At 37.4% G+C, this 23292-nt stretch overlaps 1 protein-coding gene and 1 pseudogene across 2 annotated transcripts in view; both read right to left on the bottom strand.

Moving 5' to 3' along the window:
• LOC122199973 (L-lactate dehydrogenase C chain) overlaps positions 1-23292 on the bottom strand; it is a 43437-nt gene that overhangs the window by 18541 nt on the left and 1604 nt on the right. For both annotated transcript variants that reach the window (XM_042905371.1, XM_042905372.1), the window contains exons 3-4: positions 13802-13919; positions 4627-4800 (exon numbers count right to left, since the gene is read on the bottom strand). In XM_042905371.1, coding sequence (XP_042761305.1) covers positions 4627-4800; positions 13802-13919 — 292 coding nt within the window. The remainder of the gene's footprint in view (positions 1-4626; positions 4801-13801; positions 13920-23292) is intronic.
• On the bottom strand, positions 18832-21439 carry LOC122199971 (annotated as a pseudogene).

Raw genomic sequence — 23292 nt, 5'->3', positions numbered from 1 at the left:
CCATGACCAGATGGCTTCACAGGCAAGTTCTACCAACATTTAGAGAAAAGCTAATATCCATTCTTCTCAAACTATTCCAAAAAATAGAAAAGGAAGGAAAACATCCAAATTCATCCTATGAGGCCAGTATTACCCTAATACCAAAACCAGATAAAAGCATCACTTAAAAAGAGAGCTACAGGCCAATATCCCTGATGAACATAGATGCAAAAGTTCTCAATAAAATACTAGCAAACCGAATCCAACAATACATTAAAAACATAATTCACCACGATCAAGTGAGATTTATTCCTGGGTGGCAAGGGTGGCTCAATATTTGCAAATTAATCAAAATGATACATCACATTAATAAAAGAAAGGATAAGAACCACATGATCACTTCAACAGATTCAGAAAAAGCATTTGACAAAGTACAACACCCATTCATGATAAAACCCCTCAACCAAGTAGGCTTAGAGGGAACATATCTCAACATAATAAAGGCCATATAAGAAAAACACACAGCTAATATAATCCTCAAAGGGGAAAAACTGGGAGCTTTTCCTCTATGGTCAGGAACAAGACAAGGATGTCCACTCTCACCACTTTTATTAAGCATAGTACTGGAAGTCCTAGCCACAGTAATCAGACAACAAAAGGAAATAAAAGGCATCCAAATCAGCAAGGAAAAAGAGAAACTTTCACTATTTGCACATAACATGATACTATACATGGAAAACCCCAAAGAATACACACACACACACACACACACCACCACCACCACCACCACCACCAAGAACAACAACAACAACAACAACAAAACAAAAAACTGCTAGAACAGATAAATGAATTCAGTAAAGTTACAGGATACAAAATCAACATACAGAAATCTGCTACATTTCTATATACCAATAATGAAGCAGCAGAAAGATAAACTAAGGAATCAATCCTTGCACTTTACACTTGCATCAAAAACAATAAGATACCTAGGAATAGACCTAACCAAAAAGATGAAAGGCCTCTACTCAAAACACTGATGGAAGAAACTGAATATGATGCAAAGAAGTGGAAAGATATTCATTGCTCATAGATTGGAAGAAAAAATATTGTTAAAATGTCTATACTCCCCAAAGCAATCTACACATTTAATGCAATCCCTATCAAAATACCAAGGTCATTTTTCACAGAGTTAGAACAAACAATAGTAAAATTTGTATGGAACCACAAAAGATCCTGAATAGCCAAAGCAACCCTGAAAAGGAAAAGCAAAGCTGGAGACATCATAATTCCGGACTTCAAGTTATATTACAAAGCTGTAGTGATCAAAACGGTATGGTACTAGCACAAAAATAGATACATAGATCAATGGAACAGAATAGAAAACCCAGAAATATACCCAAAGCTATACGGTCAATTCATCTTTGACAAAGCTAGAAAGAATATCCAATGGGAAAAAGACTGTCTCTTCAACAAATGGTGCTGGGAAAACTAGACAGCTACATGCAAAAGAATGAAACTGGACCACTTTCTTACACCATACACATAAATAAACTCAAAATGGATTTAAGTCCTAAATATGAGGCTGAAAACCATTAAAATTCAAGAAGAGAGCACAGGCAGTGACCTCTTTGACATCAGCTATAGCAACTTCTTTCTAGATATGTCTCCTAAGGTAAGGGAAACCAAATCAAAAATAAACTATTGAGACTACATCAAAATACAAAGCTTCTGCATAGTGAAGAAAACAATCAACAAAACTAAAAGGCAGCCTCTGAATGGGTGGAGATATTTGCAAATGATGTATCTGATAAAGGGTTTGTATCCAAAATATATAAAACTCAACACCCAAAAAATGAATTATCCAATTAGAAAATGGGCAGAAGACATGAGCAGATATTTTTCCAAAGAAGATATTCAGATGGCTAACAGATACATGAAAAGATGCTCATCATCACTTATCACCAGGGAAATGCAAATCAAAAGCACAATGAGATATCATATCACACCTGTTAGAATGGCTAAAATCAAAAACACAAGAACAACAAGTGTTGGCAAGAATGTGGAGAGAGAAGAGCCCCATGTGCTGTTGGTGGAAATATAAGTTGGTATGACCAATTTCTTCAAAAATTTAAAGACAGAAATACCATATGGTCCAATAATTCTGCTATTGGGTATTTATCCAAAGAAAGTGAAAACACTTATTTGAAAAGAGAAATGCACCCCTATGTTTATTGCAGCAATAGGCAAGATATGGAAGCCAGGTAAATGTCCACCAATAGACAAATGGATAAGGAAAAGACAGCATATAATGGAATATTATACAGCTATAAAGAATGAGATTGTGCTATTTGAGAAAACATGGATGGATCTAGAAGGTATTATGTTAAGTGAAATAAATCAGACTGAAAGACAAATACCATATGATTCCACTCATAAGTGGAATCCAAAAAAAAAAAAAAAAAGAATAAACAAACAAAAAGCAAAATCAGACCTATAAATACAGAGAATAAACTGATGTTTGCAAAAGGGGAGTGATATGGGGGATTGGGCAAAATGGGTGAAGAGGAGAAAGAGATACACTCTTCCAGTTATGAAATGAGTAAGTCATGGGATTAAAAGACACAGCACCAGGGAAAAAAAAGATGTGATACACACACACACACACACACACACACACACACAATTTATATATACAATTTATATACAATATATACACAATTTAATATTCAGCTACAAGAAAGAAGGAAATCCTGCCATTTGTGATAGCATGGATGGATCTTAAGGGCATTATACTAAGCGAAATAAGTCTGACAGAGAAAGACAAATACTGTATGATGTCACATGTGGAATTAAAAAAGCCAAACTCAAAAACAAAGAGGTGGTTGCCAGGGACTGGGGGAGGGAGAGAAATGGAGAAATGTCAGTCAAAGGATACAAACTTTCAGTTATTAAATGAATAAGTTCTGAGGATCTAATATATAGCATGGTGACTATAGTTAACGATATGGTATTATATACTTAAAAATTGCTAAGACAGTAGGGGTGCCTGGGTGGCTCAGTCAGTTAAGCATCTGACTCTTGGTTTCAGCTCAGATCATGATCTCACAGTTCACGAGTTCGAGCCCTGCATCTGGCTCTGCGCTGACAGCGTGGAGCCTGCTTAGGATTCTCTCTCTCCTTCTACCTGCCCCTACCCCGCTATCACTGTTTCTGTCTCTCTCTCTCAAAAAAAACAAAAACAAAAACAAAAAAACAAAAACGTTAAGACAGCAAATCTTAAATGTTTTCCCCATAAAAAGGAAATGCTAATTATGTGAGGTAATGGAAGTATTAACTAACACTACTGTGGCAGTCATTTTGCAATATACAAGTATATCAAATCATCATAGTATATATACCTTAAACTTACACATTATAGGTCAATTGTATCTCTTTTTTTTTCAGTAGCTTTATTTTTTTATTTTTTATTTTGAAATTTATTGTCAAATTGGTTTCCATACAACACCCAGTGCTCATCCCAAAAGGTGCCCTCCTCAATACCTATCACCCACCCTCCCCTCCCTCCCACCCCCCATCAGCCCTCAGTTTGTTCTCAGTTTTTAAGAGTCTCTTATGCTTTGGCTCTCTCCCACTCTAACCTCTTTTTCTTTTTTTTTTTTTTTTCCTTCCCCTCCCCCATGGGTTTCTGTTAAGTTTCTCAGGATCCACATAAGAGTGAAAACATATGGTATCTGTCTTTCTGTGTATGGCTTATTTCACTTAGCATCACACTCTCCAGTTCCATCCATGTTGCCACAGAGGGCCATATTTCATTCTTTCTCATTGCCAGATAGTACTCCATTGTGTATATAACCCACAATTTCTTTATCCATTCATCAGTTGATGGACATTTAGGCTCTTTCCATAATTTGGCTATTGTTGAGAGTGCTGCTATAAACATTGGGGTACAAGTGCCCCTATGCATCAGCACTCCTGTATCCCTTAGGTAAATTCCTAGCAGTGCTACTTCTGGGTCATAGGGTAGGTCTATTTTTAATTTTCTGAGGAACCTCCACACTGTTTCCCAGAGTGGCTGCACCAATTTGCATTCCCACCAACAGTGCAAGAAGGTTCTCGTTTCTCCACATCCTCTCCAGCATCTATAGTCTCCTGATTTGTTCATTTTGGCCACTCTGACTGGCGTGAGGTGATATCTGAGTGTGGTTTTGATTTGTATTTCCCTGATGAAGAGCGACGTTGAGCATCTTTTCATGTGCCTGTTGGCCACCTGGATGTCTTCTTTAGAGAAGGGTCTGTTCATGTTTTCTGCCCATTTCTTCACTGGATTGTTTTTTAGGTGTGGAGTTTGGTGAGCTCTTTATAGATTTTGGATACTAGCCCTTTGTCTGATATGTCATTTACAAATATCTTTTCCCATTCCATTGGCTGCCTTTTAGTTTTGTTGGTTGTTTCCTTTGCTGTGCAGAAGCTTTTTATCTTCATGAGAGGTCAATTGTATCTCAATAAAGCTAGAAAAAACCTTATTGTATTATATACTTTGAATGGGTGCAGTTTATTGTATACAAATGTTACATCAATTAAGTTGCTTTTTAAAAATGCTATGGAAAGATCATCTTGATTCAGTTAAAGGGAGGATAAAAGACTTACCTGGATTTGAAACAATAAGCATCTTACAGTCAGGACTATGATGGACTATGGTAGGAATGATCGATTTCATAATGTTCACATTACGTTGGACCAGGGCAAGGCGACTTTCTCCCTCCTGCTGCCGCGCACCTGCTGTGACAATAACTAATTTGGAGTTTGCAGATACACTGTAATCTAAAAAGGAAACAAAAGGCAATACTTGTATCAAGAATGCCATAATTACTGTGCCTTACTTCTTTAAACGTGTTTGCAGATGAACAGACTTTCCAGACTTTCCAAGACCAAGAAGGCCTTGTCACTATGACTTACCAGTTTTCACATTTTAAAAAATAGTAACAAATCCTACCAACCCATTTAGCCCACATTCTCATTTCTTATTAAGACCTGTGTCAATGCAAGTCAGCTCCCTCTGGTTTCTTAGAAATACCTTATGAAGCTTAGAACTCTGAGAATTTATGTATCTGTTTCAGGATTCTAAGGATAAGCATGTATTTACTTCTAATTATTATAAGGGATGAGATTTGAGATCACAGAGAAGTTCTTGATCCACACAAGAAAGTAAACTACTTTATAAGTCTGATGACCAGTCATAAAATTGTTTCACCTATTAAATCCAATGATAATATAATATGATGCTCATTATCCCATACTGGACTTTTAAAAAGTTATTATATACCTGGAAGTTATTTGCCATATGGATATAAAAAATTAAATTAACTAAAATCTATATATCCCATCTCCATTGGAAAAAAAAACTTAAAAAAACTTGTATGCTTTTTTTATTTGTTTGTTTTTTTTTAACTAATCTCTACATCCAACTTAGGGCTTGAACTCATGGCCTCAAGATTAAGAGTCACATGCTCTTCTGACTGAGTCTGCAAGGCAATCCTATACTCTTAAAATAGGAAATCTGGGGGCGCCTGGGTGGCTCAGTCGGTTAAGTGGCCGACTTCGGCTCAGGTCATGATCTCGCGGTCCGTGAGGGCTGTGAGTTCGAGCCCCACGTCGGGCTCTGTGCTGACAGCTCAGAGCCTGGAGCCTGTTTCAGATTCTGTGTCTCCCTCTCTCTGACCCTCCCCTGTTCATGCTCTGTCTCTCTGTGTCTCAAAAATAAATAAATGTTAAAAAAAATTTTTTTTTAAATAGGAAATCTGCTGGGGCGCCTGGGTGGTTCAGTTGGTTGAGTGTCCAACTTCAGTTCAGGTCATGATCTCTCAGTTTATGGGTTTGAGGCCAGCGTTGGGCTCTGTGCTGACAGCTTAGAGCCTGGAGCCTGCTTCGGATTCTGTGTCTCCCTCTCTCTCTGACCCTCCCCCGTTCATGCTCTGTCTCTCTCTCTCAAAAATAAACATTAAAAAAAAAAGTCCTCTTCACGCTGCCCTGTTTGATTTTTTTAAAAAAAAGTCTATTCTTGGACCTTTGAATTTCTAAGTGAATCTTAGAACAAACTTAGTATCTATAACAACAACTGATTTTTTAGGGTTTTGACTATAGTTGCATATGATTATAATCAATATGAAAAGAATGAATGCCTTACAATACGGAGACTTTTTTGTACAAGGCCTATCTAGTTAGGTATTTAATATTATCCAATAAGGCTGTATTCTTTCCTGTATAAAAGCTCTTAAAGATATTTTGTTAGATATATTCACGTGCACTTCCTATTTTTGAGGAAAACATAAATAATAGCTTTAAGTTCTTTTGCTTGTTTTTGACATACATAAACACAATGGATTCTTTATTAATAGCTTCATGTCCAGCAACCTCACTAAACACTTAGTTCTATATGTTGTCCTTGTTACGTTTTTTTTTTCCATTACCTTCTTTTTTATTCACCCGGTATGTTTTTGTAATTTTACTTCTTCCCCTTTACTAATTTAGAAGTTACACCATTTCTATTCTTTTAAAGGTTGTCACATAAGTTACAATATGTGGGGCACCTGGGTGGCTCAGTTGGTTGAGCGTTCGACTTTGGCTCAGGTCATGATCTCACAGTGTGTGGGTTCCAGCCCCACGTCGGGCTCTGTACTGACAGCTCCGAGCCTGGAACCTGGTTCAGATTCTGTGTCTCCCTTGCTCTCTGCCCCTCCCCACTCACACTCTGTCTCTCTCTCCTTCAAAAACAAGTACACATTTTAAAAAATTTAAAAAAGAAATAAATGTAAAAAAATAAAAATTTAAATTAAAACAATTAAATAAATAAAAGGTTACAATACGCATACTTGACTTATCCAAGTCCAAAGATAATCATCACCTTTCCACCTTCCCTAATGACTGAGGAACTTAGAATACAACTTCATTCACCACTACTACCTTTCATCCCCAGATTTATATGCTATATTTAAAATTTTTTAATCCCATAAGACATTATAGTCTTATACAATTTACATTTATTTAGATTTGTCCTCATTTTTACCATTTTCTGTGCTCTTCATATTTTGCATCTCAGACCTGAGATCATTTTTCTTTTGTCTTAAGTATATATTTTTGTGTATTTATTAGCAAGGTTCTGACGGCAACTATCTCAGTCTTTGTCTGAAAACGTCTTTATTTTAACCTTATCCTTGAAAGATATTTGTGCTATGTAGGGATTCTGGATTGACATTTACTCTCAGCACATTAAAGATACCATTTCAGGGGCACTGGATGGCTCAGCTGGTTAAGCGTCTGACTTCAGCTCAGGTCTTGATCTCACAGTTTGTGAGTTTGAGGCCCACATCTGGCTCTCTGCTATCAGGATGGAGCCTGCCTTGGATCTTCTGTCCCCTTTCTCTCTGCCCATCCCCTCCCCCATCTCATTCTCTCTCAAAAATAAATAAACGTAAAAAAATAAAGATAACATTTCATTGTATTCTGGTTTCACTGTGCTATTGATGTATCAATTACTCTCTCCCTTTTCTGTAGGTAATTTGTCTAGTGACAATTTTTTCTTTTCTTTGCCTTTAGTGTTCTCTAATTTCACAAGAAATGTATCTAGGTAGGATTTTATATTCATCCTTCTTGAGATTATTTGGCTTGAATGTATGGGTTGTTTTTCATTAGTTCTCAAAAATCAGGGGTGCCTTAGTGGCTCAGTAGGTTAAGCATCCAACTCTTGATTCCAGCTCAGGTCATGATCTCACAGTTTGTGAGTTTGAGCCCCGCATTGGACTCCACACTGACAGCATGAAGACTGTTTGGGATTCTCTCTCTCCCTCTCTCTCTGCCCCTCCCCCACTCACATTCTCTCTAAAAAAAATTGTACAATCATACTCTCTTCAAATATTTCCTCTGCCCCACTTTTCCAATTAAATGTACATGACACTTTATCCCTCTATCCTGTATGATTCTTAACCTGTCGTATTTTCTACTTCTTGCTGTTGTCTGTGTAATTGCCTTAAACTTATCATTTCTCTCTTCAAATGTATCTGCTCTATTATTAAACCCACTAATTGAGTTTTTTATTTCACTCTATTTAATATTTAGAAGTTATATTTGGCTATTTTAAAATCTGGTGTTTTTTAATAGTTTCCTGTCTTATACTGGTATTTTCCAGCTTGTCCTTTATTTCTTTAAATGGAATAATCATAGTTAATTTATAATTTGTGTTTCATAATTTCAGTATCTGAAATCTATGATGGCCTTTTGTGTTATCTCTGCTGGTTCTTGCTCATGTATTTTCTTTGTAGATTTAATTATTCCTACTGTAAGATGTTCAGGTGGGGGGGGGGGCGGATTTTACTTGTGGAGGTTCTTTGAGGCCTGAAATAAAGTGGATTTCTTCCAGAGACTATCTTAAGTCCTAAGACTGCTTAAGGTTTTTTTGGAATTCAGATAAGGGCCAGCTGGTGGCTACAAGTTCTTAGCCACTATTTCCCTCCTTTACTAAAGCAACTGACACACTTGATTTTACTGTCAGTCCCCAGAGGTAGGGAGAAAGGAATTATTTCTAGGTCATCCTTATATTAAGGATTGGCAAATGAGGGCCAGCAAGCCAAATCTGGCAGACCACCTGTTTTAGTAAAAAAAAATCTCATTGGAACATAGCCACACCTACTCACACATTGTTGATGGCTGCCTTAGAATTACAATAGCAGAGTTGAGTAAGTTTTCACAGAGACTGTATAGCCCACAAAGCCTAAAATATTTACTATCTGATCCTTCACAAAAAAGTTTACTAGCGGTGCTGGTGCTGGGTGTCTCAGTTGATTAAGCCTCTGACTCTTGATTTTGGCTCAGGTCGTGATCTCACAATTAATGAGTTTGATTCCCACATCAGGCTCTGTGCTGACAGCTTGGGATTCTCTTTCTCTTCCCCTCTCTCTGCCCTTTCCCTGCTCGCTCTCTCTCAAAATAAATAAATAATTTTTTCAAAAGTTGACTAACTCCTGGTATCCATTGGGGTTCCAGCTTTATGGGGTTACCTCCTATGCAACTCTCTAAATTAAGCTCTGTCTCCAGCCTCCTAAATCCTATGAGACAGTGGAAGCCAAAATTAAAGTTCAGAGTTTGGCTAATGCTAGCTAGTGAAAACTAGCTACAATGCTTGGCCTAACTCTCTAGTTTCCTGACTTCACTCAGTGCCTATCAATTCTTGAAATATTGAAAGGAGTGCTCGCTTCGGCAGCACATATACTAAAATTGAAATATTGAAAGGATTGATAATTTATTTCTTTCATACTTTATGCAGGAATTTTATTATTTATAGCAAAAATATTGACCCAGGTATTTATCTTGCCACATTAGTAGAAAATAAAGACTGAATGATTTTTTTTAAGTATTTTAATACAGCAGGATCTCTTTTAACCTGACTCCACTGAACTGATTCAGTAGATTTACTGATGTAAAACATACGGACACCCAGGGCACACTGAATACTCTGAACCAGTACATCTCCATAGGGGAGGTCTGTGTACTTCTGTTCATTAGTTGTTACATATCAAGAATTAGTCATGTTTATATCCAAATGTATTTATGCCAATTATATCTGCTAATTACATAATACAATGTACGTCACCAAAATACAAGTGTGAATGAAATGCATGGTAAAGGTAACCACTATACTCAGGATTGAGACATGAACAGATGTAACACAGAACATATCAACTGAATTGGTAATGTTTTATTATTTCTTGCTAGCTGTTGGATACATTGATGTTTGTTACAAACTCTTTTTATATGTCAAGTACCATAATTAATTTTTTAAAATAATTGTTTTCTTTTTAAAGTTTATTCATTTATTTTGAGAGAGAAAGAGAGTGTGCAAGCAGGAGAGGGGCAGAGGGAGACAGAGAGAGAATCTAAAGCAGGCACCACATTATCAGTGTGGAGCCAACACAGGACTCAATCTTATAAACCCTGAGATCATGACCTAAGCTGAAATCAAGGGTTGGATACTTAACCAACTGAGCCACTCAGGTGCCCCTAAATAATTGTTTCTAAGAAAATTAAGTTGAGGAGCGCCCGACTCCTCAACAAAGTGTCCGACTTTGGCTCAGGTCATGATCTCATGATTTATGGATTCAATCCCTGTGTCAGGCTCTGTGCGACAACTCAGCCTGGAGACGACTTTGGATTCTGTGTCTCCCTTTCTCTCTCTGCCCACCCCCCCCCCCACCCATGCTCTGTCTCTCTCTCTCTCTCTCAAAAATAAATATTTAGGGGCGCCTGGGTGGCGCAGTCGGTTAAGCGTCCGACTTCAGCCGGGTCACGATCTCGCGGTCCGTGAGTTCGAGCCCCGCGTCAGGCTCTGGGCTGATGGCTCGGAGCCTGGAGCCTATTTCCGATTCTGTGTCTCCCTCTCTCTCTGCCCCTCCCCCGTTCATGCTCTGTCTCTCTCTGTCCCAAAAATAAAAGAAAAAAAAAATAAATAAATAAATAAATAAATAAATATTTAAAAAGTTGTAAAAAAAAAAAAAGGGGGGGGGGCACCTGTGTAGCTCAGTTGGTTAAGTCTCTGACTTCAGCTCAGGTCATGATCTCACAGTTTATGAGTTCAAGCCCCATGTCAGGTTCTGTGCTGACAGCTCAGAGCCTGGAGCCTGCTTCAGATTCTGGGTCTCCCTCTCTCTCTGCCCCACTCATTGTCTGTCTCTCTCTCTCTGTCTCTGTCTCAAAAAATAAACATTAAAAAGATTTAAAAACTGTAAAAAAGAAAAAATAAAATTAAGTTGAATGCCTTGGAAAGACATATTAAAATCAAGTTGTTTAAAAATTGTCCTTTTAGGTGAGAGAAATAAAAATGAAGGAAAACAATAAAAATTTAGAGTTTTGTGACTGTTTCATAAATGTCTTCAAGTTAATTGTAGTACTTTAATGAAATTGAAATGATCACTATTGGTGTGCTTTTAAAAAGATACTGCAAAATTCAATTAGCTGAACTATACTCAAATCAGAAAACTAACAAATGAACTTCTAAGTACATTTCCATGTTTTAGGTCAACATAAAATGTCTATGATGTTTGTCTTTTTCTGACTGACTTACTTTGCTTAGTATAATACTCACTAGCTCCATCCATGTCATTGCAAATGGCAAGATTGCATATTTTTTTATGGGTGAGTAATATTACCTTGTATATATATACTATATCTTCTTTATCCATTCATCAGTTGATGGCTATTTGGGTTCTTTCCATAATTTGGTTATTGTTGATAATTCTGCCATAAACATCAGGGTGCATGTATCCCTTTGAATTAATATTTTTATATCCTCTGGGTAAATACCCAGTAGTGCAACTGCTGGAAAGTAGGGTAGTCCTATTTTTAACTTTTTGAAGAAACTCCATACTTTTTTCTAGAGTGGCTGCACCAGTTTGCCTTCCCAGCAACAGTGTAAGAGGGTTGCCCTTACTCCACATCCTCGCCAACACCCATTATTTCTTGTGTTGTTGATTTTAGCCACTCTGACAGGTATAAGCTGATATCTCATTTCAATTCGTATTTCTCTAATGATCAGTGATGTTGAGCATATTTTCATGCGTCTGTTGGCCATCTGTATGCTTTCTTCAGAAAAATGTCTATTCACGTCTTCTGCCTATTTTTGGATTGTTTTTTCAGTGTTGAGTTGTATAAGTTCTTTATATATTTTGGATACTAACCCTTTATCAAATATGTCATTTGCAAATATCTTCTCCCATTCTGTAGGTTGTCTTTTAGTTTTGTCGATTGTTTCCTTTGTCAATTTGCTTTCCTCCCATTCTGTAGGTTGTCTTTTAGTTTTGTCGATCCTTCCTTTGCAGAAGCTTACTTTATTTATTTATTTATTCAGATTTTGAAGTCATCTCCACACCCAGCATGGGCCTCAAACTCACAATCCTGAGATCAAGAGTCACATTCTCTACCAACTGAGCCAGCCAGTGCTCCTGCAAGCTTTTTATGTTGATAAAGTCCCAACAGCTTATTTTTGTTCCCCTGTCTCAGAAGATATAGCTAGTTAGAAGTTGCTGCAACTGCTGTCAAAGAGGTTACTGCCTGTGTTCTCCTCTAGGATTTTAATGGCTTCCTGTTTCACATTTAGGTCTTTAATCCATTTTGAGTTTATTTTTGTGTATGGTGTTAGAAAGTGGTCCAGTTTCATTCTTTTGCATGTTGCTGTCCACTTTTCCCAACACCATTTGTTGAAGAGACTGTCTTTTTTCCATTGGATATTCATTCTTCCTTTGTTACAGGTTAATTGGCCACATAATTTTGGGTTTATTTCTGGGTTTTCTGTCTACTCCATTGATCTGTGTACCTATGTTTATGCCGGTACCACACTGTTTTAATTACTACCACTTTGTAATATAGCTTGAAATCTGGAACTGTGATACCTCCAGTGATGGCTCCTAACACACATTTTTAAATTAAGTAACCACCCTCAGTTCCAATCATGTTAGGCAAGAGGGCTTTAGTAGAAAGTATATCTATTGAATCAGATCACCAAAGAGTGCATTATGCACTTTAGTGTATGATAATTATTTTTCCTAATTCTCTAAGGCTTCTTATTTGGTCAACAGATGATGCTAATGCTAATGGGGCCAAGCTCCCCATTTCCTGTAGTATGGCCTCACACTATACCTTCAAAACTGGTCCTCTATAAACACAAAAAGGAAACCAGGTTAAAGAGTATAGATATGTATATCAACAATATTACAAAAAGTATTCAAGACATATCCTTGGGAAAATGTAGAAGATGGAATGACAAGTTTAAAAAGCATTTATCCAGGGGCACCTGGGTGGCTCAGTTGGTTGAGCATCCAACTTTGGCTCAGGTCATGATCTCATGGTTCATGAGTTCAAGCCCCACATTGGGCTCCCTGCTCTCAATGCAGAGCCTACTTCAGATCCTCTCTCCCCCTCTCTCTGCTCCTCCCAAACTGGTACTGTCTCAAAAGTAAATAAACATTTTAGGGGTGCCTGGGTGGCTCAGTCGGTTCAGCGTCCGACTTCAGCTCAGGTCATGAACTCGCGGTCCGTGAGTTCGAGCCCCGCGTCAGGCTCTGGGCTGATGGCTCAGAGCCTGGAGCCTGCTTCCGATTCTGTGTCTCCCTCTCTCTCTGCCCCTCCCCTGCTCATGCTCTGTCTCTCTCTGTCTCAAAAATAAATAAAACGTTAAAAAAAAATTAAAAAAAAAAAAAAAAGTAAATAAACATTTTTTAAAAATAAAAAATAAAAAGCATTTATCTAATATGACACAAATGAATAGGAAAAAGAAACAAACAAAACCATTAACAGGAGAGATTTTGATTTTTTTTTACATTTACTTTTTCTTATACATTATAAATACTTTATATTTTCCAAGTTTTCTCAAATTTGAATGGAATGTTCTTTTTTTTAATTAACCCTTCAAGCAAAAATTAACCTTTTAAACTGTATGTCCTAATGATAGTGGTGCTACTTTTAATTTTATATTTATGAATATCAATATGGTAAAATTCATTACTCTTTTTTAAAGCTCTGAAAAGAACGCTATAAAATTAAAACTAACCAGGGCACCTGGGTGGCTCAGTCGGTTAAGCGTCTGATGTTGGCTCAGGTCATGATCTCACTGCTGGTGGGTTCAAGCCCCACATCAGGCTCTGTGCTGACAGCTCAGAGCCTAGAGCCTGCTTTGGATTCTGTATCTTCCTCCCTCTCTCTGCCCCTTCCCCACTCACACTCTGTCTCTCTGTCTCTTAAAAAATAAACATTAAAAAAATATTTTTTAATTAAGACTAACCTTTTCCAGAGGTAATCTTTGGAGTATTAAAGAAAAGACTGCCATGCTGAAGATCCATTGTTTCTCCCTTCAATTTGTCCACTGCAACATCAACAAGGGCAAGTTCATCGGCCAAATCCTAAAATACATCAAAGTTTTGAATAACGTGATCGGAAGAATGTTCCTATTTCAGTTTTAGAAATTTGAGGAAAATTTCTGTGTGGTTACTTCATAATCAAAATAGTTATATTTTAGTATAAAAATGATATAAAAATGATAGTTTGTGGATGTGCATAGAGTGACAAGAAGTCAAAGTAAGTGATAGAATGTAGCAAAAATTACTAATTGCTTTGCCTTCATATAATTGTTAAGTTTTTTAGAAGTGTGTTTTTTCTACTTCAGATAATAGTTTTAAAACAATGAAAAGTTATTAAATTTTTTCAAAGGACTTTATTATATTTAACCCTTATGCCCAATTTTTAAATTGGCTGAAGTTTTTTTTAGTATGCATCCTTATGGCCAAAATAGAAAGGTGCTCCCCTGTGGGAACCCACATTTTTATGTGGTTCAGAACAGCACATTTAATGTCAGACCTCCAACTTAGGGGTAGACAGGAATATAACCAGACCATAGCTCCCAGTCAGCCATGCAATCACAGAGGTAAACAATGAATACACTTACACCATTCTGTTTTTTGCTTTCAGTCCCATATTCAATAAATTTTGTGAGATATTCAACACTTTAGTATAAAATAGTCTTTGTGTTTCATGGTTTTACCCAACTGTAAGCTAATATAATTGTTCTGAGCATGTTTAAAAGGTAGGCTAGGCTAAGCTATGATAGGTGGAATAGGTATATTAAATACATTTTCAACTTAGGATGTTTTCAACTTATGATGAGTCTATTGGAATGTAACCTCATCATAAATCCAGGAAGATCTGTACAGTCTCCCTTTTGCTTACTCTAATTTGAATTCAGTTTTACCAAGTGAAACAGAATATGGAACTATATAGAAGGAAAATTTCCCCCCTCAGATTCCAGTGGCTAGATTCCAAAGATGAGCAGTAAGGGAAAGGGATCAAAGTCCCTATTTACTACTGTCCATCTGACCTTTCTGGAAAACTGTAGATTCTAAAACATACTAAATTATGTGAGATGTGTGTGTGTGTGTGTGTATACATATATATATATATATATACATATGTATATATATACATATATATATGTGTATATATATATACGTATATATGTGTATATATATACGTATATATATATACGTATATATATATATGTATATATATATGTATATATATATAAAATATGAAGAGGATAAGGAGTTTCACCCAGAAGGATCAAATATCACTTTTTTTTTTTTTCATGAAATTTATTGTCAAATTGGTTTCCATACAACACCCAGTGCTCATCCCAAAAGGTGCCCTCCTCAATACCCATCACCCACCCTCCCCTCCCTCCCACCCCCCATCAACCCTCAGTTTGTTCTCAGTTTTTAACAGTCTCTTATCCTTTGGCTCTCTCCCACTCTAACCTCTTTTTTTTTTTTTTTCCTTCCCCTCCCCCATGGGTTTCTGTTAAGTTTCTCAGGATCCACATAAGAGTGAAACCATATGGTATCTGTCTTTCTCTGTATGGCTTATTTCACTTAGCATCACACTCTCCAGTTCCATCCACGTTGCTACAAAAGGCCATATTTCATTTTTTCTCATTGCCACATAGTATTCCATTGTGTATATAAACCACAATTTCTTTATCCATTCATCAGTTGATGGACATTTAGGCTCTTTCCATAATTTGGCTATTGTTGAGAGTGCTGCTATAAACATTGGGGTACAAGTGCCCCTATGCATCAGTACTCCTGTATCCCTTGGATAAATTCCTAGCAGTGCTATTGCTGGGTCATAGGGTAGGTCTATTTTTAATTTTCTGAGGAACCTCCACACTGCTTTCCAGAGCGGCTGCACCAATTTGCATTCCCACCAACAGTGCAAGAGGGTTCCCATTTCTCCACATCCTCTCCAGCATCTATAGTCTCCTGATTTGTTCATTTTGGCCACTCTGACTGGCGTGAGGTGATATCTGAGTGTGGTTTTGATTTGTATTTCCCTGATAAGGAGCGACGTTGAACATCTTTTCATGTGCCTGTTGGCCATCCGGATGTCTTCTTTAGAGAAGTGTCTATTCATGTTTTCTGCCCATTTCTTCACTGGGTTATTTGTTTTTCGGGTGTGGAGTTTGGTGAGCTCTTTATAGATTTTGGATACTAGCCCTTTGTCCGATATGTCATTTGCAAATATCTTTTCCCATTCCGTTGGTTGCCTTTTAGTTTTGTTGGTTGTTTCCTTTGCTGTGCAGAAGCTTTTTATCTTCATAAGGTCCCAGTAATTCACTTTTGCTTTTAATTCCCTTGCCTTTGGGGATGTGTCGAGTAAGAGATTGCTACGGCTAAGGTCAGAGAGGTCTTTTCCTGCTTTCTCCTCTAAGGTTTTGATGGTTTCCTGTCTCACATTCAGGTCCTTTATCCATTTTGAGTTTATTTTTGTGAACGGTGTGAGAAAGTGGTCTAGTTTCAACCTTCTGCATGTTGCTGTCCAGTTCTCCCAGCACCATTTGTTAAAGAGACTGTCTTTTTTCCATTGGATGTTCTTTCCTGCTTTGTCAAAGATGAGTTGGCCATACGTTTGTGGGTCTATTTCTGGGGTTTCTATTCTATTCCATTGGTCTATGTGTCTGTTTTTGTGCCATCAAATATCACTTCTAAGCTAACTGATAAGAAAACAAGATCATGTTCATAGATCCAGTTTTTACATTAGTCCATGTATATGTTTGGGTCTGAACAGGAAAACAGAACCCAGTCCAAGCATTTCAACAGAAAGTATTTAATACAGGGAATTGGTTAGACAGCTGCTGGAGGGCTGAAAAGACAAAAAGGGAACATCTGAGGTAACCCAGAGCTAGCACTCACAGTTTGAAGCCACTAGCCCTAAGACTGAGGGAAAAAAGAGAGAGACTAAAAGGAGGCACTTCATGGAGCCAGGCTCCGACCTCTGGAAGAGGCAAAACCTGGCTGCTATTGATACCACTGAAAGAGCAAAATGAGGCTGGGCAGTCCAAAAGAAACTAGAATCTAGAACCAACTGCTACCACTGAGGCAAAGGGGACTACTGTGACCAACACAACAAGCAAACAGGAAGAAGGTGGTCATGTCTCCACTCCTACCTTCCAACTTCTCTCTAGTGCCCCCTATTGGCAGAACCTAACAAGATGCCGACTGGTAAAGGAGAAAAAGATTACACAGAGATCCAGCACCAGCAACACAGAGTAAAGAAAGTTGGATTTGGAGCTGAGTGACAATAATTTAATAACCAACACAGTCTGCTTTTAAATTATATTTCCAACTTGAATTATTTCTTTTCTTAACAAGTTACCAGACAATTCTCTTTTCCTTTTTTTTAAAGAGAAAAAAATTGTATTGCAATATAAAATGCACTTATAAAATGTCTATAGAAGGCATGTAATTCTTTACTGCTATATAAATTTACTGGGAATATCTTATTCACCTTTGGTTGTTATGATGTCACCTAAAACATACTGTAAACACTGAGTTATACTCTATAACAAATGTATCACTGATTTCCAGAAATCTTGGTTTAATAATAATTAAAGACTATATAATCACATCTATATTCTGAAATGTCCATTTACTTTCATGTAGTGTAAAATCTAGACTACAATTGCACATGAATGGTACAAAAAGATATTCACTACCAAATTATTTTATACCTTCATGACAGGTTTAACATTCTTTCTGATTGAAAATACAGCTTCAGCTATGTTCTGAAACACAGCTCTAGGATTCTCAATGCAGTAATTTGTGTATGTATGTGTCTATGTGGGCACCCATGAAACAAGTTAAAGTTTATCTTTAGAAAACAAGTGCAACATTACTGACAGTTATTTTGCATGTTTAAATATTATAGTCTGATTATCTGTAAACAAACAAAACCCCACACAAATACTCTTAACTCTAGAAAAAAATCCTGTCAACCTATAATTATTCTAATATGCTTTACTTGAACACACATGGAATTTTTGAAAGGTGCATATAGTACCTTACATAAGGCATAAAAAGGTGTTTCATATTTATACTATGAAATGTCCATTTCTAATATGTTTTATGCAGCATAAAGTTTAGATGAAGAAATTCTAAATCCTGGATCCCCATAGTTCATTTTTATTTTTTTTTATTTTTTATTTTTTTAATATGCTTCTTTTTTTTTTTAATTTTAACGTTTATTTATTTTTGAGGCAGAGAGAGACAGAGCATGAACAGGGGAGGGGCAGAGAGACAGGGAGACACAGAATCGGAAACAGGCTCCAGGCTCTGAGCGGTCAGCACAGAGCCCGACGCGGAACTCGAACTCACAGACTGTGAGATCATGACCTGAGCCGAAGTCGGATGATTAACCGACCGAGCCACCCAGGTGCCCCCCCCCCCCCAATAGTTCATTTTTAAAAACTCCTCCAGGGGCGCCTGGGTGGCTCAGTCGGTTGAGCGTCCGACTTCGGCTCAGGTCACGATCTCGCGGTTCGTGAGTTCCAGCCCCGCCACGGGCTCTGGGCTGATGGCTCAGAGCCTGGAGCCTGCTTCCGATTCTGTGTCTCCCTCTCTCTCTGCCCCTCCCCCGTTCATGCTCTGTCTCTGTCCTAAAAACTCCTCCAAATTACGGCTCTTGCAGCAGGTTTATCAGATTTAACATGGCGTAGTATTCTAACTCCTTCTGTTTCAAGTATCAAAAAAAAAAAAAAAAAAAAAAGAGGCTCAAAATTTCTAAATTTCTGTAGGTTGTAGCTGAAATGCAAAGCTTTAAAAACAGTTAAATGTGTTTTGAAGTAAGATATAAATTGAAATAAGATTCTTAAGTGTTTAATTTGTGTTAGGCTGTTAAGTACTAAGACTTTCCAACAATTTTATTAAATCTGAGTATGCTTAAAATTAATAAAGAACACAATTTGCCTATAAATATGTGGTTCTGGAGAAAAATCAATCTTGATGTTTAAAACGCTTTCAACATTGTTGACTTTAGTTTTGTTTAAGGATATTAACTTAATATTCAATCTGAACATAAATATTTGGCCTCACACTACTTATAAGGAAATGACTTACTTTTGAAAAGGAAATTTTGCAAAGCATTAGAGAGAGAATTTATTAAAGCTGTTCAAATATGTCTTTCAACGTCATCAGAAATCCTGCAGCATAGAAAATATCTGGTACCTTTAAGGTTTCAGAGTGAACTGATCTGAAATTTTAATGCCACTTTAAAAACCAAAAAAGTCAAATGGAAAAGACTGCTGCCATGAAACACTGTTTCTACAAGTTGCAGACATGACCCCACAGGCTGAGTTAAGCATTGCTTCTCAGAGTCAGCAACTTTCCACCTTTACCCAGGCACACTAAATTCTCAGTTTAGAAAATAATCTAACGTGGTCCTTAACATATTCATAAGTAGTATGAATATTTTAAGGTCTTTCTTCCTTAAAGAAAAAATTTGATGTCTCACTACAGAGCAGTAAGGAGGGTATCTTACTTTGAGACTTTAGACTTTCTGGACTTGGCCCAAGTGTATAAAATTTTAAGAATTATGTGAAAGTATGGAATCATTATTAATCTGTGAAAACAGTGTGACAAAAGTAAACATCACTATGTCGAACCCTCTTCTACCTTTAACTCAAAAATAGAAATCATGAGTCTTCTATAGCCTTAATTTTAAAAACACACAGAAGTGAAAAGCGTTATTTTTCAAAAAGTACATTTTTTCCCTACTATGTGTCAACACGGAGTGATTTCAGTTCTCCTGTACTAAAAACTGGACTTAAAGAAAAACTAGTACTGCAATGTTTAACATAATGATTTTACTCAGCAGTGGCTTCACTTTCAGCTGGCCCCCTAATAAGTCTTCGAATTCCTTTTTCCTGCAGGACCTTTGGGTTTTGCAAAACTTTGCTTATGTGCATGCTGCTTTGGGTGTACTTCTTCATACAGGAAGTCTGCTGTCAACTCATCCCCATCATCTATCTTGATCTTTCTAATGACATCCATTTGTAATTGTCTTTCTACAATTTCTAGCAGAGGGCTCTTGCGGCTAGAATACAGCATCCATTCTCTTATACTGCATGTGTATTCAGGCATTGGGTAAATAAAAACTAGGGACTCCAAACAGTCTCTTTCATGGGAATGTTTATACAGAAAGAAATGGTAACGTGCTGAATCCTTGGGAAACCTCTCTGGCAAATCTTTTAGTTCTGTATTTGTTGTACTGGCCAAAATTATAATTTTATTTTTTATATCTATTTCTAATTGCACATAGTTGAGCTGTTACTTAATTTTTCCAAAGCCTGGAAAGCTTGAGAAATAGGAAATGCTACTCCTTGTAGTGTTTGATGCTTATGTCCACACCCACGTCCGTTTGTACCTCATTCATTTTAATTTGTCATAATTCTTTCTCAGCTGCAGTCTATGGGGCAGGAGATGATTGTGAGAGCAAGTACTTTTTATATCCGTGTAATGATATATCTTCCTTTACTGTTCCAAATACTTGATCTTTAATGTAGCCATCTCCAGACTCCTTTTTCAGAGTTGCTGTTGCTGCATACAGCATTTTTTGACAAACATGAGAATGATCTGGAGATCAAGGAATGAATATCCATAATTCTGAGAATCCAACCTGAATAATATATAGCACGGTTGTTTGTCCGCCAAAGGGGTAAAACAAAGGTATCATAATCCTTATCCCAGGAATCTGAAGGCTGACCATATGAGCCAATCACAAGTTTCTCATTTTCAACAGATATTTTTAGAAGTCTGTATTTTCCATTTCTTGCTCTTGCAAAGATATCTTTAACACCTTCACTTGCTTGGGTGCCGGTCTGATGGGACATGGCCGGGCCGTGGGCTCCCGGCTCCGGATCTAGTGCAGACAGCCAAGACAATACTCTTTTCAAGGAAATCTTCCCCGCTCCATTTGTCTGGACTGTCAAAGGCAGAACTCAAATAATCGCAAAAGTTTTTGTTTTTTAAGAATTAACTATGAGTCATTTCTTAAACAGAATTCCAAATAGAGAGTCTGGGTTTGTTTAGCCTGCTACAATCTTTTAAGAATAGTTATTTGGGGGCGCCTGGGTGGCTCAGTCGGTAAAGCATCCGGTTTCAGCTCAGTTTATGATCTCTCAGTCCATGGATTCAGGGGCCCTGTAAGGGCTCTGTTCGGACAGCTCAGACAAGGCCTGGAGCCTGCTTTGGATTCTGTCTCCCTCTCTCTGCCCCTCCCCCATTCTTACTCTGTCTCTCTCAAAAATAAGTAAACATTAAAAAAAAAAACCAAAAAACCAAGAATTGTTATGAGCATCCCAGGATCTTTTCTCCAGGGAGTTCTAGAATAAATATAGTAAGGTAAGAGAATGGTAAGGTAAAAGTAAGAGAATAAAAAAATATATATATCAATCTAAGGAAAACTGCTTTGGCCACTTTATTCTGTACAGGACAAGGAAGTAGGCTGTACTGCTATGCTTTAAAGTCCACCTTTCAATAGGGGTGCCTGGGTGGCTCAGTCGGTTAAGCATCCAACTTCACCTCAGGTCATGATCTCGAGGTTCCTGGGTTCGAGCCCCACATCGAGCTCTGTGCTGACAGCTCAGAGCCTAGAGCCTGCTTCGGATTCTGTGTCTCCCTCTCTCTCTGCCCCTCCACCACTCATGCTCTGTCTCTCAAAAATAAATATTGAAAAAAAATTTTTTTTTAATTAAAAATAAATAAATAAGGTTCACATTTCAATGATATATGCAGGTGTCATGGTACTCATTACAGCCCATATGTCCCTTGAAGTCAATAAACTATGTAAATATATATTTTTTAATATCCTTCATCACTTTCCATTTATCCCACAATGTGCATCAATGTGACCTGGGTATTTCCAGTGTACTGTGGATTCTAGTAGGAAATAAATGGGCTCCAACAACGGACCTTCTCTCACAGTTGTAGTTCTGAAATTCCATGATGCCTTGGAGGAGGCTTTATATGATTCATTGTACTAAGCACTTAATAATTCTTTTTTTTTTAAGATTCTATTTTTAAATAATCTCCACACCCAACATGGGGCTCTAACTTACAACTCCAAGATAAGAAGTTGCGTACTCCACTGACTGAAACAGCCAGGCACCCCATTCAATAAATTCTTTATATCTGCAAACTCACACCTTTCAGTTTTATAATTTTATCTCTTGAATAATTTTCTTCCCTCTCTTTCTTTTCACTTCCTAGAAACGTCCATGAGTGACTGGACTTCCTGATCGGTCCTCTAATTTCCTCTAATTTCATCTCTTTTCTGTATTCCATTGTTGACATTCTTCTTTCCAGCAGCCCAGTAGAAGTAAGGGGGATTCTTGCCTCACTGTCCAATATACAGATTTTTACCTGATCCTACTGCTTTGTATAAGATGCCTGTCTTTACTGTCCTTGATGTCTTAAGTGTAGAACATGCCTGATTCAATTACTCCAAAGAATGTACTCCTCCCCCTTGCCTGCTGGGATGTGAGAGGCAGTTACTTGGTTGATAAAGGTGCAGAAGAGAATCTGGTGGTTTTCCTTCTCATCATATAAACTTTTAACCAATTCTCCCATGTTTTTCCCATCCCTCACCTCCACCTTGTGAGACAACTGGTACTTCCGATTCCTAAGCCTTTCTTGGGGTTCTGGAATTTAACTGGCTTGGCTTTTTGTCATCTCGCTCTGCCAGTTTTAAAAAAAAGTCTATATAATATCATAAAGCTTTTAAGAACACAGGATCTGTGTCCAGATTGCCAAGGTTTGAATTCTAACTCCTTCACCTACTAGCCACTTGGCCATGGGCAAGTTACTTAATATCTATGTTTCAGTATTTTTGTTTATAAATGGAGATAACAGTACATACCTCCCAAGGTTGTTATAAAGATGAAATAATATCTTTAAAACATTTAGAGAAACAAAAGACTTGTACACTGAAAACTACAAAATGTCGCTGAAACAAATTAAAGAAGACACAAATAAATGGAAAGACATTGCATGATCACGGGTTGGAAGACCTAATATTGTTAAGATGTCAACATACCCAAAGTAATCTACACATTTAGTGCAAACCCCTATGAAATCCCAATGGCATTTTTAAAAGAAATAGAAAAAAACTCCATGCTAAAATTAATATAAAATCTTAAAGGGCTCTAAATGACTAAAACAATCTTGAAAAAGAATAAATCTGGAGGTCTCATGCTTCAAACCCTATTGCAAAGCTATAGTCATCAAAATAGTGTGGCATTGGCATAAAGAAATATAGACCAATGGAATAGAGAACCCAGAAATAAACTCTCACAGGGGTGCTTGGGTGGCTCAGTTGGTTAAATGCCCAACTCTTGATCCTGCTCAGGTCATGATCTCATGGTTTTTGAGATCACGCCCCACTTTGGGA

This window comes from Panthera leo, chromosome D1, assembly GCF_018350215.1.
Source record: "Panthera leo isolate Ple1 chromosome D1, P.leo_Ple1_pat1.1, whole genome shotgun sequence".
NCBI lineage: Eukaryota > Metazoa > Chordata > Mammalia > Carnivora > Felidae > Panthera > Panthera leo.
This window is presented reverse-complemented; position numbering and strand designations above follow the sequence as displayed.